This window comes from Centruroides sculpturatus, unplaced genomic scaffold, assembly GCF_000671375.1.
Source record: "Centruroides sculpturatus isolate CEXI.00-Female unplaced genomic scaffold, Cexi_2.0 scaffold286, whole genome shotgun sequence".
Lineage (NCBI taxonomy): Eukaryota > Metazoa > Arthropoda > Arachnida > Scorpiones > Buthidae > Centruroides > Centruroides sculpturatus.
This window is the reverse complement of record NW_019384581.1, coordinates 582,229-602,234: the sequence shown is the minus strand read 5'-3', so window position 1 is coordinate 602,234 and position 20,006 is coordinate 582,229. Positions and strand designations below refer to the sequence as shown.

Genomic DNA, 20,006 nt, shown 5'->3' with positions numbered 1-20,006 from the left:
AAGCTGTAGTGTGGATATGGCTACTGCCCAATAGTTTGGTTAAGACTCAGAATAGGTGCGTTTCGAATTGCCTACCCTGATCAGTAGTGACCATTTTCAGTACACTATAACGTGCAACCCACTGACCGTAAAAAAATCTTTGCAACAGTCTCTGCGGTACAGTCAGCAATCGGAAAAGCCTCCACCCAATGGGTGAACCTATCGATGAGCTTGAGACAATACGTGCTACCTTGCGAAGGTGGAAGGGGACCTACAATGTTCACATGGATGTGTTCAAAACAAGTATCAGGGACCTGAAGGTTTTGCACAGGGCTCCAAGTGTGCCTATGAATTTTCGCTTATGGTATGCAGGTTTTGGCCCACATACGGGAGTCTTTTCTGATGGAAGGCCAAACAAAACAGCTGGTTAATAATTTTGTGGTAGCTCCTATCCCAGGATGAGAGAAATTGTGTGTGGCGTCAAAAACTTGTTGGTGGAATTTCTCCAGGATATATGAGTGAATTTTGTCTGTAGATATATTGCAGAATAAGTTGGGGCCTGCAACTGTTAACGGCATCTGCTTCAGTCGCAAGGTTGTATTGGAAGAAAGTAGCTGTTGTAATTCAGGGTCGTTGATCTGGGCTTGCGTGATGCTCATGTAATCTACTGTGTTTGGCATTTCAAATGTTTCGATTTGCAACAATATGTCCACTGGTGTATCGTCACTGCCTTTGATGTACCGGATGTCAGAGCTGAATTGCCCTATGAAGTCTAGGTGCCTTAATTGTCTAGGTGTGCACTTCTCTGGTTTCTGACTAATGGCAAAAGTCAGTGAGTGATGGTCCGTGAAGACCATAAACTCTCTGCCTTCCAGCATGTATCTGAAGTGCCTGATTGATGAGTACTGTATATGACATAAAGCTCCCTAACAAAAATGGATCATTTTCGTTGTAGTTCCATTAATTTGGCAGAGAAGAAAGCTAGTGCTTGTATCTCATGTGTGCTGCTGGCAGTATCAACTTGATTTAGGGAACCACCAATGGCAATGTCACTTGTGTTGGTAAAAAGTGCCAATTGTGCACTTGGATTGGTGTGCTTCAGGCAGGGTTGGCAAATTTATGTTTTTTTTTTGAAATAACACAATAATACATGTTTTATTTAGAAACCTTTGTTTTTTTTGTTTTAAAACAGTTTTATATTACGTTTAATATAACAGTTTTATATTATGTTTGTTATAACAGTTTTATATACTGTTTTAAAACAATGTTTTAAATTTTTAAAAAAATGTTTTATTACATAAATTTAGTAAATAAACTTTTTCTGACTTGTGAGCTAAACATGAACGTGGGAATGGGAAATTTTTCTCACTGTCATGGGTCATAAAAACACGTGACATGCTAACTTTTATCACTAAGAGGAGATTTCCTGACAGCACATGCCAGTTAATACTGTTAGCAATACAGCAATGTATTGTAATATTACTTGGATGGAAAAAGATATTATTATTATCATTGTTACTCGTTAAGTAAAAAATGAGTGCAGGAAGAAGACTTGATAATATCTGGAACCAGTACAAACTAATTTCTGGAAATCCAGGAAAACTGGCATGCAGAGCACAATGCAAAATATGTACGAAAGAAATGACTGGATTAGTAGCTCGTATGAAAAAACTTATTGAAGATAACCACCTACAGGATGATATACAGGAATTGCAACAGCTGGGTGAGTTTTTTGAACCATTATAAGTTTTGATTTTTTTATAGCTTGCTATAAAGTTTTACCTGGGTCATATCTCAATTTGTACCTATATAGATATTCTTAAGTTCTTTGCTTGAGTTACATAGTTCTGCCCTCTTGGGCAGTTTACATAGCGTTACGAAAAAAACGGTCCTTTTCCAAAAATGTTTGGTCTAGTACATATACATCGTTATCTATGACCCATGAAAATTTTATTAATTACTTTTGCCACAAAAGTTTCTTATAACATTTTATTAATTGCCTGATTGTTTTTATGAGAGTTTTTTTTAATCAAATTAATGAAATCGTTCTAAACTTTTATAGGACCGTTTGACTTTGGTAAAATTTTAAAAAATACTATTGGATGATTTTTATGACATCAGCAGGTTGTTTTTGTTTTTTATTCAATAGAATTTTTTATATATACCTTTTTTCAGTTTCTTCCCTATTTTAATAGCATAAAAATCAGAAATTTTGTGTTATACTGTCAACTGGTTTGTGAACAATGTAGACTGCACATGTGAATTTTCACGCCTATCAAATTAAAAAATAACAATCCCTGCAGCTATATTTATCAAATAAAAGCATTTTTTGGTTATTTTAAATTTTTCATATAGTTTTTCTATAAAAACACGTTTTTGGGGGGTACTTATTCACTGGCAATTATTTCGGCTGTCAGATTTGCTTTAACGGGGAAATAATTATTTAATATAAAAAAATCAATAGATTAAAAACTTTCCGAGCGGAAATTAATTAGGCCTCGGAAACTAAAGTCAATAGTATACAATTACATATTGTAATCATTGTGAACTAAACATACAAAATGTTTAGTTCACAATGTATGTTTATCAAGAAGCTAAACATACAGAAATGCATAAAGTGTATTATTTTTGATTCTTATCCTAAAATGTATCATTTTATATTGCACTGGTCCGACTTGAGTCTAATAATTTTCACACATCTGTATATAGTTGTACTTTTAAAAACATACACCTAATAAGTAATTAATTTATTGTTACTGTATTTATTATTTAGACTGGCAGAAGTCAGAAAGGCAGGAGCCTGAGCCTGAGTCTGAGACCAGTGAGAAGCACTCCGCCATCACTTCTGGCTCCACTAGTGGCATTGGCACTGCATCACAAAACAAAGTAAAATTGCAATGCATTGATTCATTTATTGTGAAAACGTCAACTAATGAAAGAATGCAATTGGATCTCCAATGCGCAAAATTTATATATGCCACCAATTCAGCCTTTAGTCATGTAGAACACCCCAAATTTATAAAATTTTGTCAGATGTTGCGACCTGGATATGACCCTACACAGAGAAAGGAAATTGGGGGACCATTGCTGGACACTGTATACAATTCCATTGAGAATGAATCAGCTGATGAGTTAAACGATATTACAGTCTGTATGGCTATTGATGGGTGGAGTAATATCCATAAAGAATAAGTGATTTATGTCTGTGTGACTGATTCTAATGGAACAGTTCATTTGATTGACTGAGTTGATACAGGTGCAGATACCTGTATCTGTGCACACACCAAACTACTAAGAAATTATTGCAACTGCAGCAATAAAAAAATGCAATCAAAAGTATGGCTGTAAAGTAAGAAGCCTGGTAAATGACAATGCAAGCAATATGAAAGAAATGAGAGAAACATTAGCAATAACAGAAAATTTAAATATTGTCATTTATGGAGGCTATGCTCATATTTTAAACTTACTGGCTCAAGATATCAATATGAAAGAGGTTAATGAACAACTTAAGCACATCATTGTATACTTCTGGAATCATCATTTCCCAAAAGCCAAATACAAAGAGGCAGGTGGAAAAGGATTAATATTACCACAGGATATACTTTGGAACAGCTTAGCTGATTGCTTAGAGTCATACATTCAGAACTGGCCTATCATAATGAAAGTACTATCATTACTTTTAGTTGTTTTTATTTTCTTATTTTGTACCGTGGGGAAAGTCACTAATTCATAAAGCATATACTAATTGTGTTGAATTGTGATTACTTATAGTAATATAGTAATAATATTGCTATGTAGCAGCGCCATCTATGGCAATTCAAATGTATATAGTAGCGCGCCTGTGCTCTGCAGTCAGTTCTGCACCGTTCTGTATTCAATAAAGACGTGTTTGATATAGCTGTTCATGAGAATCCGTTTCAATCCTTTTCGTAATCTAATTCCGATGTTAATACACACCAATTCTGGTGACGAGGTGGATTAAAGATAATACATTTCTACAATTTTATTCAAGAATACTGATGTTTATTTATTTTTTCTCAACCAATTCGATGAAGTCAACACGTGGCTATCTTCAGCTAGACTTTGAACCCTCGACCCGTCAGTTACCGAATTGCTTATTTTCATTGTTTTCTTTCCTTTATTCGAAAATGGCAAATGCGATTAACATTAACCCATACAACGTAAATAGTGATTGGGATGAATATGTTGAACAATTGGAAGAATTCTTTATAGCTTCCAATATCACCGATGATAGAAAAATGGTGGCTACTCTTCTTAGTCAAATGGGACCGGTGGCTTATAAATTATTAAGGAACCTTTGTCAACCAGATAAACCTTCTACGAAGACATTTTCTGATTTAAAAAGTATAATGAGATCTCATAAAAATAAATCAGTTAGTATAATTTCCGAGAGAGCAAATTTTACTCGCCAGGTACAAAAAGGAGGAGAATCGATTAACGATTTTATAGTTGGTTTAAAATCATTAAGTGAAAAGTGTGATTTTGGAGATTCCCTTGCTTCACATTTAAGAGATCAATTCGTGTCAGGCTTGTACGACCCTAGGATTCGTTCAAATCTATTTGCTAAAAACAGAGTCGGAATTAGACCTCCAGAAAGCGATCAATTATGCTATTGCTATGGAACAAGCTCTGATTGATGCAGGTTGTTTCAATAAATTGCCACTCGAAAACGATTGTTTTAAAATTCGTTCCACAAAGTTCTCTAACAGAAAGAAGGAGTTTAGTGAGAATAGTCCTAGAGATAAAACTAAGTTTGAAACAAAGAAAACCAGTACTTACATCTGTAAATCTTGTGGAAGCAAAAATCATTCCCGTGAGAATTGTAGATTTAGAACATTTACCTGTAATAAATGTGGCATTCTTGGTCATATTGCAAGGGTTTGTGGAAAAACTAAACATTCTCATGTGAGCATACACCAACTATCTCATACTGACAAAGATTCAAATGATTACTTAGAGATAGATAATTCATCTTATTTAAATCTTTTCAATATTCAAGATGTCTCCACACCAGTTCCACCTATTATTCTCACTCTTTCTATTAATAAGAAGAACATTAGTTTTGAAGTTGATACTGGCTCCCCACTTTCCATCATTTCTGAATCCACTTTCAACAGAGACTTATCATCCTTTTCTTTACATGAGTCTAAACATTTTCTTTGCACATATGGAAATTTCAAGTTGAATGTATTAGGATTTATTATAGTACCAGTTCTTTACAATCGTTCTCGCCATAAACTTCGTCTTTATGTGGTTCGTCATGGTAATGCTAACCTCATTGGAAGAGATTGGATTCGAGAGTTAAAGCTCTCATGTAAAATCAATAGTATTACTCCCAAGATTCCTCATACAAACTCTAATCTGCTTTCTCTACTAGACAAATATTCTACTGTATTTTCTGAAGGCATCGGATGTTCTAAATCAATATTCCTTCATTTAACGTTAAAACCAGATGCACATCCTATTTTTCTGAAGCCAAGGACAGTTCCTTTTTCCCTCAGGGATAAAGTTGAAGCAGAGTTATCTAGGTTAGAAAAGGCTGGAGTTATTTCTAAGATATCCAACAGTGCTTGGGCCACACCTATAATTCCAGTAGTTAAAAATGATGGTAGTGTTAAGATAGCTGGACTTTTCAATCTAACCTTGAATAAGATGTTACAAATAGATGTCCATCCAATTCCTCGTTTGGAAGAAATCTCTATGAAACTACTTGGAGGTGAGAAGTTCTCTACCTTTGACTTAAGTGATGCCTATAACCAATTCCAATTGGATGACGAAAGTAAAAATTTAGTGGTTATCAACACTCATCTTGGATTGTATAAGTGCAATCGTCTTTTATATGGTATTGCATCTGCCCCTGCTTTATTTCAAAGAGCTATGGAAAAATTATTCTCTACCATTCCAAAAACGCAACCATATTTTGATGACTTGGTTACATCTGGTACAAATCATTCAGACCACTTGAGTAATATTGAAAGGATTCTATCCATTTGTGAAACAGAAGGAATCAAACTAAACAAACGAAAGTGCAAATTCTTACAAGATTCTGTAAAATTCTTAGGATTTGATATTTCAAAACAAGGAATTGCTCCTTTATCCTCAAAACTGGATCCTATATTAAAAGCTCATAAGCCTCGTAATGTTCATTCTCTACGCTCGTTCCTAGGTATGTTGAACTATTATTCTAAATTTGTACCTAAACTGTCTACTTACCTACACCCCCTTTACAAACTCTTACGTAAAGGATGCTCTTGGATCTGGACAAAAGAGCATGAATCTGCTTTTCAAAGTGCAAAAAACTCACTAAAACAAGCTAAACTTCTCATACATTATGATCCTAACAAAGAATTATATTTGGCTACAGATGCTTCTCAATTTGGTGTTGGTGCTGTTCTTTTCCATATTATCGACAATGTAAAACGTCCTATTTCATTTGCTAATGCTTTACTTTCGCCTGCTCAACGTCGATATTCTCAGACAGAAAAAGAGGCACTATCCATTATTTTTGGTATCAAGAAATTTAGACAATATCTTCTTGGTCGTCATTTCATTCTAGAAACAGACCATAAGCCTTTACTTGCAATTTTTGGTGATAAAAGAGGACAGAATGAGATTGTAGCTGCTAGACTACAAAGATGGAGCATCATACTGAATGATTATAATTATACAATTAAGTACATTTCTTCCGCAACTAATATCATAGCTGATGGCCTTTCCAGAAATACTACTAATGATCTATTCATAGAAGATTTTAGTAATTCAATTCCAAGTTCATTATTTAATTTGCAATTTGACTCCCTTCCTTTTACCAATAGTGCTTTTATAGAAGCATCTCGTACAGATAAACTTTTCAATGTTTTGCGTAAGTGCATTAAGAATAATTGGCATCAGGTAAATACAGCTGTTAAGCCATTTCTTAAATTCAAGGATTCTCTTTCTCTAGAAGGAAACATAATATTTATAGGAGATAGAATATTCGTTCCTGAGAAATTTCGCAGAAATGTTCTTATTGAATTACATTCAAGACATCAAGGTATCGTTAAATCGAAAATGTTAGCAAGATCAATTGTTTGGTGGCCAGGCATTGATAGTGATCTAGAACGAACAGTGAAAGAATGTATTTTATGTCAGTCATACCATCGAAATCCTCCCTCTACCAATACTTTAAGATGGCCAATTCCTGAAGAACCTTGGAGTAGAGTGCATATCGACTTCGCTGGACCTTTCCTTGGAAAAATGTTTCTAATAGGTATTGATGCAAAAACTAAATATCCTGAAATTCAAATAATGCAATCCACAGATTCTTCTGCTACTATTCTGGCACTTAGATCTTGGTTTAGTCGTCATGGCCTTCCATTACATGTTCATTCTGATAATGGCCCTCAATTCACATCTCGTGAATTCAGAATGTTTTTAGCACAAAACGGAATTCGTCAGACATTCTCTCCGCCGTACCATCCTGCAACTAATGGAGCAGTTGAAGGATTTATCAAAACGTTTAAGTCGTCCTTAAAAAAATTAAGTCGTGAAAAGGATTTAATGACATCCCTCCTCCAATTCCTTACTTCATATCGTACTACTCCTCACTGTTCTACTGGTAAAACACCTAGTGAAATGCTATTCAACAGAAAACTTCGCTCAAGACTAGATTTGTTGCGCCCTTTAACCTTATCGGATAACAACGTAGTTCGTCCACAGCGTTCTTTCATGATAGGAGACACAATTTTTGCTCGTGACTTTTGTTGTAAAGAATATTGGGTAGCTGGTAAAGTTATTCAGAAACTTTCACCTGTTACCTATAACATTGAGCTTCCTAATGGTTCCATATGGAAACGTCATATTGATCAACTGAGATCTCGATCATCTGCATCCCTCAAACCTCAAATCTTCATTCGTTCCTCTTCAGCTGTGGTGGGAAGAAGAAAATAATCCTATAGTTGAAAATATTCCCCAGAAAGACAACATGAAAAATTCATCATTAGATACTGCCTTAACTTCAAATTCTTCTAATACTCAAGAGTCAAGTCGTAGACATTGTAAAACTTCTACATACTTACAAGCTATGTTTGTAACTTCTCCTTAGGAGGGGATGATGCTATGTAGCAGCGCCATCTATAGCAATTCAAATGTATATAGTTAGTAGCACGCCTGCACTCTGCAGTCAGTTCTGCATCATTCTGTATTCAATAAAGACGTGTTTGATATAGCTGTTCATGAGAATGAGAATCCGTTTCAATCCTTTTCGTAATCTAATTCCAACGTTAATACACACCAAATATACTTACAATATGTAGCACTATGCAACTATGGATTGTTATTATATGTACGTATACAGTGGTGATATTCGAAATATTTAACAAAGGGTTCGCTAACAGAAAAGTTTTCCTTAACAATTTTTGTTTTTTTGTTCAAATGGTGCATTAGCAACATTAGCGCAAAAACTGACCTTAAGATATCCATATAAATAAAAAAAGATGCGTTCGCAAAATTAAGTCAGTTAAAATTTAACATTGTTTATGCCAGAACTATATTTTTTTATAAATAATAAAAAAGTGTGTTCAAAATGGTTTATTTTATACAATACATATTTTAATATTTTTCATTCAAAATATTTTATAAACAAAAATTGGCTTTTTTTTAATCAGAAAAAGTCATAGGAAAAGCAGTTAAACAAGAAAAACTTTTCTAAATCATTTATTTTATCGTTAGGTATTATTATAATAATAGACAGATGTCATCGTCTCTCGAAATACAATATCTTTTTTANACAGATGTCATCGTCTCTCAAAATACAATATCTTTCTTATTTCGCTGTTGATAGCCCAACACGTGCTCCGCAGTCATCTTGTATTTTCTCGCGCGCGTGGGATTGTGGGATCTCTCTTATGACTGGATCTAGTTTCGAGAACTCTCGAGTCGATCGTGATTGAACCTCGTTTTAGTCGAGATTGAAATGGTCGATGGTGGTTACACTAGGCCAGGGGTCGAAATTAGCGGCTCTTTGCATGGACGTTTGCGGCTCTTCCAATTTCATCTCACCGCAGCCTTATAACTTATGAGTTTATGAGATAGAGCCGCCAAACAAACTTCGACTTGTTCTCCGTCCGCACATGACCACACTCGTGTTGATCAATATGAGTCGCATAAGAGTGGTAGCATTTGAAGCATATCTATATATATATAACCCATTGAACGCGTGTCCGTCCATCCGTGTAACGTTATGCCGAAAATGGCCACTAGAGGCGCCCCTGTCGTGTGTCGTATTTCGCACATTTAAATTAATATGCGGCTCTCTGGTACTTTTTTTATCCTGACAATTTTATGACAATTTGGCTCTTCTCACTTGACAAACTGCCGACCCCTGCACTAGGCGAACAGGGTATAAGGCTCTAGTTTAGTAGTGTTACAGAGTATAATACGTATATTTTAATATATTTTTTAAAAGAAACAAAATCACTGAGAAATGTTACGTGTGTTTAACAACGGGTTTGGAAAACTTTGAAAATGTTAACAACGGGTTCGGCCGAACCTGTGCGAACCCGCTGAATATCACCACTGTACGTATATATATATATTTTTTGTCGGGTTCCTTTTTGTTTTGTATCGGGTTTTTGTCATTTATACGATGTCACGTATGTGTGTATTATGATGTCACCGCTTAGGTACCATGGGAGGAGATTTCCGATTGGTCCAAGTTGGGACACGTGTTAAATCAGACTTCCGGAGGGCGGGAGGTATAAAAGGTGTGAACTCCCGCTATTCGGCATTCTGGTCTATGTATCCGTCGAGAAGAGTGGTCATTACGCTGGTAAAATAAACTTTTCCTTTGTTCCGTGCACGTGTTGGTCATTTACTGTGTCCTTAATATATATTCATATATATTAAGGACACAGTAAATTGGATTCCGATCTACGGTAAACTCTACAAGTAATAATAATGAGATGAAATATATGATTATTTTGTTTTGTAAACTGACTGTTTACTCTAATGCTAGTTAACTCTACTCATGTACTCAATGAGTATTGAATAATCAAGTGTTTAATCCTAAAAACAGTTACAAATCTTATGTTAACAGGTTTGCGATGAAAACAGGCTCATAATTCACAAGGATATTGTAGCCAAAGTTCAAAACCTTGAAATTAAACATGATGCTGAAGATTTTCTGACACGTTTAAAGATCATTGCTGTTGCATTAGACAAAATGCAAAGAAATGACTGCACAATCAGTGAAAGAATTGAATTATGGTTTGGGTAAGTTACATTAGCCAGAATTGTTTTTTGTAATCAATCTAATTTCAAAATTGTGTTCATTAAATTCATTAATTTTATACATCTAATGATATTATTACTTTTATAGTGTTCAAAATAACTTGCAACAACTTGGGATCACTGGAGTCACACAAGCAGCCAAAGATAGATTTGATATGGCTATCACAGACTATCACTTTTTAGCAAATCTTCTGGACCCAAGATACCAGGGTGCAAAGCTCACAAACAGTATAAAGGATGCTGCACTAACTGTGTGCCACGCTCACTACCCAAATACTGTGCCTTCAGTTTTAAAATACTTGGCAAAAACTAGTCCATTTCTGCAACACATGTTTGCAGAGTCTGTGCTAACTAATATCACTCCTCTTACATGGTGGCAGTCACTATGTGACAGAATTGATGAACCTTTTTTAAAATTGGTTACACAGCTGCACACAGCAGTGGCTTCTTCAGCAGGAATTGAGAGAATTTTCTCTACCATAGCCTGTTTGTTTTTGCATTTGTACTAAGTGTTTGATTTTTACATTCTTTTTTAACCTCTTGTTTTTTATTTTGTTTTTTCTTTTTCTTGAGAAAGGTCATTTAACATGACTAAATCATTTTAAGTCTATCAGGTCGCCTAGCACCCGACAGACTTAAAATTGCTAAGGCTGAATTCGATAAGATGATGGCTCTCGGCCATATGTGAACATCAAAAAGCAATTACGCATCACCACTCCATATGGTCACCAAGAAAAACAGTTCGGATTGGCGACCCGTGGGAGATTATCGTGCTATAAACGCACAAACCATAAATCTTTTCTCACATAGACTTAAACAAGGCCTATCATCAGATGCCCATCTACCCACCGCACGCGCACAAAACAGCTATAACGACACCGTTTGGTCTTTTCGAGAGTACCAGGATGCAATTCGGATTGTGCAACACATCCGCAACATTTCAACAGTTCATTGACAAAGTAACCAGAGGACTCTCCTTTGCATATGCTTTCGTCAATGACATACTAATAGCATCACACTCCCAGGAAGAACACATCTTGCATCTTCGTGCTTTATTCCAACGTCTCCAGAAATATGAATTAACCATAAATCCGTCAAAATGTACCTTCGGCATACCAATAATCGAATTTCTTGGATTCAAAGTCTCGGAAAAGGGTCTGGAACCACTTCCTTATAGAGTCAGAGCCATCCAAGAATTTCCCAAACCTTCATCTCTCACTCAACTTAGACAATTCTTAGGCATAATAAATTTCTACAGGAGATGCATCCCTCGAGCGGCACACATCCTCGCCCTGCTAGTGCAGCTACTAGAAGGAAAAAGAACGACAAACATACATCATTCACTCAGAAAGCAGAATCACGATCTCTGCAATGGTCAGAAGCAGCAGAACAAACCTTTATATCAGCCAAGGAAGCACTGGCCAAAGCCACACTTCTCCACCATCCAATACCCAGAGCTAAACTATGCATATGGGTAGATGCATCAGATGCAGCAGTTGGAGGAGCACTGATGCAATACAACAGGAAATGGGAACCCATCACTTTTATCTCAGCAAAACTGGCACCAAATCAACGCAACTGGTCAGCTTACGACAGAGAACTATTGGCAATATAGACATCAATAAAACGATTTTGCTACATGTTAGAAGGCCACGAATTCACGATCTACATGGATCCAAAACCTCTTATATATGCCTTCAAACAAAAACCAGATAAACGTTCACCTCAACAAATGCGGCATCTCGATTTTATATCCCAATTCTCTACGGACATACATCATATTCCGGGCACAGCCAACACGATAGCAGATGCTCTCTCCCGCATCGAGATAGATTCTATCACCTCTGCTTCCCCTCTAGACTTCCGAGAGCTAGCCACATCGCAAGCTACAGATTCGGAACTTCATCAATTGTTAAAGGATCCTATGTCACTCAAATTATAGCTGAAATCCTTTCCACCTAACGAAATCGACCTATACTGTGACACATCATCCAGAATACCTTGCCCCTTCGTGCCACATAATTTCCGACAAATCATATTCAATCATCTACATGGACTTTCTCATCCAGGAGCAACAGCAACCACTAAGCTAATTTTAAGCAATTATGTTTGGCCGGGCATGCGGAAGGACATCCGTCAGTGGGCACGACATTGCATGCCCTGCCAGAAATCGAAAATTCACTGCCACGCCTGGACACCAATAGGGAAGTTTACACTTCCGGAAGCAAGATTTTCCCACCTTCATGGACCTGATAGGACCACTTCCGCCAGCTGACGGGAAATACTACTGCCTTACAGTGATCGACCGTTTTACCAGATGGCCAGAGGTCATCCCAATTGCCGACATATCTGCTGAGACAGTATGCCGAGCCTTTTTCTCAGGTTGGATCACAAGATTCGGATACTACCATCACAACCGATCAAGGACGTCAGTTCAAATCAAACCTCTTCCGAGAACTGACCAGACTTCTCGGCACCAATCGCATCCATTCAGCAGCATATCATCCCCGATCAAATGGTTTAATAGAATGATTACATAGCCACCTGAAGGCATCGCTAATGGCACACAAATCCTCCAAATGGAAAGACGCTCTTCCAGTAGTCCTCCTGGGAATTCGTTCAGCAATTAAAGCTGATATAGGCACAACAGCAGCCGAACTGTTATATGGTACCCCATTAAAATTACCAGCTGACATCATTAGCCCCAACACCCCACGAGTTCCTTGCAAATCATTTGCCAGTCAACTAAAAACACACATGGGCAACCTGAAACCGTTAGCAACTTCCGCTCAATCTACACAGAAAATTTTCATTCATCCAGAGCTAAAGGAATGTACACATGTTTTCCTAAGATTCGACGCAAACCGACCTCCTCTTCGCCAGCCTTACTCAGGCCCATACAAAGTGCTAGAAAAACATGACAAAACACTAGTAATTGACATCCAAGGTCGCAAATCAACCGTCTCCATTGACAGAGTAAAACCAGCGTATATCTTACAGGATGAATCACCCAGAAATCTATTATCAAACCCATCCAGTCAAGCCCATCGCAGACACCACTGTCATCAGCAACAGTGAACAACAAAAAACTGGAAACTACCTCTAGAGAAGATCAAACCGTCATGACTAGATCAGGCCGTAACGTTCATTTTCCTAAAAGACTAGTCACCATAATGTAACGTTAAGCAACTCATTCGACAGCAATTATATTGCTCGTCCCTCGCTGGGGGATACTCTGTGGCAACGCCACCCTTCACATCTGTACCCTTAACCGTTGTAAAATACAAGCAATGACCCCCGGGTGTATGAGTCATCACTTCCTGCAATAAATTCGAACTCACCCAACAAGGACCATCGACCACCAGTTGTCTTTGTTTGCCGCGTCGTCAAGACATGTGCAGTACCAAATACGTGAGAAAGACAATAAAATCAGTTTTGGTTACGATCTCATCCTATTCGTTTCTTTCACTCGCAGTGAGGAAAGATAAAAGCAACCACAACCAAAACCCACAGTAGAATTCTCTGGCCATTTTGTACCGAGGGAACATTAGTAATATATGTTGGATTATAAGTGGAGTCTGGCAAGTTGAGTGTTGGGTATCCCTTGTTATTAGATAGTTATGTGTTAGTCTTGTGTGTCCAGTTCTCAGAAAGGCAAATACTATTTCATCTTTCCAGTTTTTCTGTTGGCTGATTGTCCATTTTATTAACACTACTTTTATGGTCTGTAGTTTATTCTTGAACTGTTTATCCTAGTCTTGCTATTTGTTGTATATGTACTGGTACTTGTTGATATAGCTACATAGGTCTTTATAGTATAGTCTGAGTGTTCTTGCTTGGTTCCTGTTTTCTTGTTTTGAAATTTTGTCTGCTGTTTTATTTCCTTCGAGTCCTCTATGTCCAGACAGTCAGTAGAAGGTTATCGTATTTCCTGCATGTTTGAGACATTGGAGTAGGTGTTGTATGCTATTGAGATTTGGGTGGTCTGTTATCCTCCAATTGTTGATTGCCTGTAGTATATTATGTGAATCCATATATACAGATATTAAAGTCTGTCTATGGTAATGTCTTTGTATGTGTTGTAGATCCATGAGAATTGCAAACAGCTCTGCAGTGTAGACTTGTGTGGCCGTTGGCCATATTATTGTATTTAATAATTAATAATTCTATAAATGTAGGTTAGGCTTAAGGTTTTCTTCGTTTCTATCCCTTTCCTGTTAAAAAAAAACAGACTTAATTTCTTAATTACTTTACTATCTGGCAGGGAGTGATGTCAAAAACAAAGTTGTAAAATGAAAAGAGGAGGAGAAAAACAAAGTAATAAAAAAAACGAGAAGGGATCTGGGCTCTTGATGGAAAAGTTTGAGGGGAATTGAGCTCTGAATCGGAACAGAGAAGAAAAGTGAAACTCAATGAGGGAGGTCGAGGAGAAGAAGCTATCCAGCCCGTTAAAGGAGATCAAGAACTTCCTGCTGGACTGCCAATTTTATTGGACGGACTTGACACCTACAATATTGAAGAAAGTGGATTATCAACAAGGAGAACGGGAGAGATCCGTTAAAGAAGGAGAAGAAAGAACTAAGGAAAGCCTCCACAATAGGAGTAGATGATAAGAGACGACAGTAACCCCGCCCAGTATCACGAAGCATCCAGAGTAAAAACTCGGATATTTCCATCTTCCTCTTATTCTATCCTTATATTATCCCTCTCTTTCCTTCTTATAGTTTGTAAGTAGATTAAGTATAGATATAGGCACTTATAAAAAAAAATCAAGTTGTTTTATGTATCTCGGATTTTGTATCCTCACTGCCTACATGTTGGAATCCAATGTACAAAGAACCTGATAACATATAGCGAATTAAAGAATAGTTTGTAAATTTACAAGAAAGTGTTTGTTAATCATTGTTTCATTCGAAAAAAAAAAACAGAAAGAATAACACTTCAATTCGCCGGTGGTTATCACACTTGTATCTGAAGGCAGTTCTGCAACACATGTGGTCTTAATGCAGACAAAAACTGCTCCTACCATTGTTGAGTTAGAATCATATATATATAAGTATTGTATGACTATATTGAGATTGGTATGCTATGAACAGTAGATGTACAGAATTTAGAGCTGTTGCTTTTGGGTAGCTCTAATTGGGCTGCAATTTGAAAAAATTGTAGCCCTATAAATTTCCACTGTCATCTGTTTGTCCTTCCTTAATCTTGAGAATAGAGTTAGATAGATGAAAGACAAGACCAGATATGGAAACCTTAGGGCAGGAGCCCCCCGATTAACTGTATGTGAACTTCCAATGCAAACCAGAAGTCAAGTTATTGTTATTGTTAATTGTCTACTTGGACTTTACTTATTAATACTTGGACATTTGCTGTGCCAATCTTTAAACACCAGTATTAAGTCCTATTAATAAGTAAAGTCCAAGTAGACAATTAACAATAACATTAAAATTTAAGGACAGTAAGGCTTTTATAATCAGAAGTCAAGTTATTTCAATTTGAAAATTTCCCTGAAAGCAGTTAATAGATGACCAGCCAGCACGACTCTATTGCTAACAGAAAAGTATGATGTACAGAGGCAAGACACTACAATACTAATTTGAAGTGGAGACAGGCAGAGCTAGGTTTCTTGGGGCCGAGGGCTATGTGCATGTGCAATGACTTCACTTTCGTTATCTAAGTGTTGTTCCATTCAATCCATTTATTGCACATGTCCACACACATGCGCAACAACTACCGTGTTTCCCCGAAAATAAGACAGTGTCTTATATTAATTTTTGCTCTGAAAAATGCGCTAGGTCTTATTTTCAGGGAATGTCTTATTTTTTCCAGGAAGAAAAATTCACATTTATTATTGAACAAAAATATTCCCAAGTCGAACTTAGACGAGAGTGACGTATATCCGGTGTGTCGAACTGTCGCCTGTTTATAGCGTCAACATCGGACTCGATGACCAATTAGTGCTTACTGAACCGTAGCACCATGCAAATGTCATGTGGCGTGATTCCTGGCCGACCAATTAGCCATCACCAGCCATAAAGTTATGCAAATCTGTGATTCCCAAGCCATAGTCTTATGCAAATCATGGCGTAATTGTCTGCTGACCAATCAGTGGCTGTACTTGCAAAAAGCCAACGGTCACTTTCAACCATCTGTCGATGACCGTTACGACTAAAAAAACTTCGCTAGGTCTTACTTTCAGGGGGAGGTCTTATATTTCGCAATTCAGCAAAACCTGTGCTAGGTCTTATTTTCTGCGGATGTCTTATTTTCGGGGAAACACGGTACTTGATTCCAAGAATTTATAAAATTTATTTATTTTAAACAAAATTAAAATTTGATTTGCTTTTATGGGGTGTGCTATCAGATCGGCTTGATCAAGCTTGTTTACTATACAATAACTGTTCGTTGTTAATGAAAAAGTATTAAAAAATTTATGATAATAATTCAATTTTTGTGGGCCCTTGACACTTGGAGCCAGGGCTTAAGCCCTATTAGTCCCTATGTAGATCCACCCCTGGGTGGCAAGCATATATTCTAAATGAAATAAATTTAATATTATTAAAAATTGCATCCCAGCATTGTGACAATGTCACAATAAATAACTGCTCATTCAAAATGAATATCTGCTACTAGATAAGAGCTATGGGGGTGTTGAGAGACAAGTAACTTAGATGTGTAGGTGGAAGATTTAATGCTTGTACATCTGTATGCAAATGCATAGAAATTGGAGGTTTGCACAAGGGTCGCTGATGAAGGAACACTTCTGGAATGGATGGGATTGTCAGCTGATGTAAGGGGATACACCTTGTGGTCTTGGAGTTTCAGATATAATTGTAATGAAAGTCACAATCTTCACAGAGACAGAAGTGATTCCATCGATTCTGCATGATGTATTGGGTCAAGCAGGTGTAGTTTTTATGGACTAGCAGATTCATATAACTCATTTCCATAGTCTAATTTTATCAGTATCAGCAAGTGGTAGATTTTCATTGTTTTCTGGTTGGTTCCCTAAGAAGTAATGTATATAAGGTTTTCAATATCCATTGCACTTGTACACCATCCCTATAGGTAGGTAATATGAGGTTTAAATGTAAAGAATTTGTCCAAGATCATACCCAAAAATTTGGTTTTTGTTTGAACTTTTATTTGTATATCTCTGAGATCATCAGATCAGGTTCATTGTTGAGAAAATTAAACCATTTGACTGTGCCCAGGATTCTAATTTATTTATTGTCAGTTGTAGCCAGCATTCAAGGTATGGTCATATTTGCTGCTGCACAATGTATTTGTAAGTCATCAACATACACTGATCCTTTTATATTGGGTAGTATTAGTTTTGACATTTTATTAAACTTTTAAGGTAAAGAGTAGGGTGAGAGGATGGATTCTGTTGGCAATCCTTGTTCTTGCTGAAATGTGTTTGATAGTGTTTTTCCAATTTGAACTTGAAAGGACCAGTTTGCCAGGAATCCTTCTATAAATGCTGGTAGGTTCAATCTTAGTCCAATATCATATAGGTCTATCAATATGCTATGCCACCATGTTCTGCCTTTTTGATGTCAAAGAACAGTGATACTAGATGGTGACGGCAAAGGAATGCCTCTGTAATGCTACATGACTATGGTGTATATATATAGTTATGCTCTTTTATAATTTGTTTTTTTCCCCTTTGTTATAATATATCGCTTGTTTTTTTTGTATGGTGTGTCGCGTGATCTCTTCCTTTTTCTACCCTGGTTCACCTTTTCTGGGAAGCAACATTTGGAGCAGTCATGTTGGTCCAGTGCAGTGTCACATGCAATTGACCAGTAGCGTGCCATCATTAGAAGCGTTGGAAGCGCCGCTTCCCTCGTATTCTCTAAAAAATAAATAAATATTAATTTTAATTATATGAAAATAATCGCACAATATTGTATCTAAGCCCCGTTATGCGAAAGCGGTGCGGGGAAAGACTGATCCCCATTAGGGGATATTATGATTCCCATCAAATGTATGTATATGTGTATGTTTGTAAATATACTGTTAAACAGTATAAAGGATTGTGATTTGTAAACTATTAAATAATAATAATAAATAATAATAATAATAAAATAAAATCGCACAATATTTTATTATAACCGCATTATGTATCTTATTACAAATTTCTATACTACACATGAAAAAAAAAATTGCTATTGTATATTAGAATATTAGTGGCGGAGTGGAATTCCTGTATTTTCAGATTAAGAAAAGCCAGATTTGCGCACACGCTTTACAGAGCACCAACCTCACCCGGTTTAGCCGGTGGAAGCCTACGCATTATACGTAAGAATGAATATCTCAATTGCCAAATGCAATACAAACAAAAAATTAAACTAGAGAAAATTCACAGCTGGCGCAATTTCTGCACTGAAACTTCCATTAACCCATGGGGGTATATAACCAAGATGTGCAATAATAAACTTCGTAAGACTAAAATTATGGTTGCTTCTGATTCTGATGGGGATAATCCAACTACATTAATACAGGAACTAGCATTGCAGCTAGACTCGTTCTGTCCAAATGACAACTTAAATAATGAATCAGACTTACAGAAGCACATTCGGGAAACCACTGAGGAACCATACTATACGGAGGACATGCCAGCTTTTAGTGTGGAGGAAATACAGCAAGTTTTTTGTAACCTTAAAAAGAGGAAAGCCCCTGGTTTAGATAACATAACATCTGAATTGGCAAAAAACCTCTGGTTTTTAATACCACAACATCTTGTGAATCTTTATAATGTATGCTTAAATCATTCTATTTTTCCAAAATCATGGAAAATAGCAAAGGTCGTACCGGTGCCAAAACCAGGATCCCCAGATAGTACTAGACCAATTTCTCTGCTCTCAATTATGGGAAAAATACTTGAAAAATTATTAACTAACAGGCTACAGTGGTATGTGGAACACAACAAAGTCCTGAGTAATGTGCAGTACGGTTTTCGTCCCCAAAAATCAGCGGAGGACGCAATTGAAACGACCATATGTAAAATCAAGAATCTATTACAGGATCATAAATACGTACTAGGGGTCAGCCTAGATATATCTAAAGTGTTCGATAGCGTTTGGTGGCCCCTAGTAAAATTACAATTACAGAAAATCAATTGTCCTGGCAACATTTATAAGCTACTAAACAACTAATATCATAAAGTACTCAGCAAATCACTATACATATACATATACTTAACACCTTATTCTTGCCGAGAAATATAATTTATTTGAAACAAATAAACAACTAGTCATCATGAAAAGGCGTACGTATAACGAAGCACTAATGGATTACATCGAAAAGACGGAGTGTGAAAAGATCAACAGCAATTTTATTGGAAGCTTGGATAGAAGGGTCAGGAAGCTAGAGGTCTCTAAACTTTCCAAAGCTTTGCCTTTTCTCAAGAAATGCAGGAACCCTAGACCTGGAACACCTAGGTTATTTGCTTTCGCTAAGGTGCATAAAACCGGTAAAGAAATAAGACCGGTTGTAGAGAAATGCAGAGGTCCCACGTTTGTGTTAGAAAAGAAGTTGCATGAGTATTTATCCTCTCAGCTAGACACAGATACTCTAGTTGCACGTGATCCTATGAAGGTGGTTAAGGATCTACAAAATATAGCATTAATGGAAGATGAAGTTGCAACTGTTTTCGACTATGAGAACATGTATCCTTCAGTAAAGATAGAATCATGCGAGGAGGCGCTTTTGTATTTCTTATACGGCAA

General features: G+C 36.7%; 2 protein-coding genes across 4 annotated transcripts in view; one reads left to right on the top strand and one right to left on the bottom strand.

Moving 5' to 3' along the window:
• LOC111624480 (M-phase phosphoprotein 8-like) overlaps positions 1-20,006 on the bottom strand; it is a 99,658-nt gene that overhangs the window by 49,990 nt on the left and 29,662 nt on the right. The window lies entirely within an intron of this gene.
• Positions 6,914-8,213, top strand: LOC111624481 (uncharacterized protein K02A2.6-like). Its single transcript, XM_023367328.1, has one exon. It carries the CDS (start codon positions 7,051-7,053, stop codon positions 7,927-7,929), a length of 879 nt encoding a protein of 292 aa, XP_023223096.1. The 5' UTR covers positions 6,914-7,050; the 3' UTR covers positions 7,930-8,213.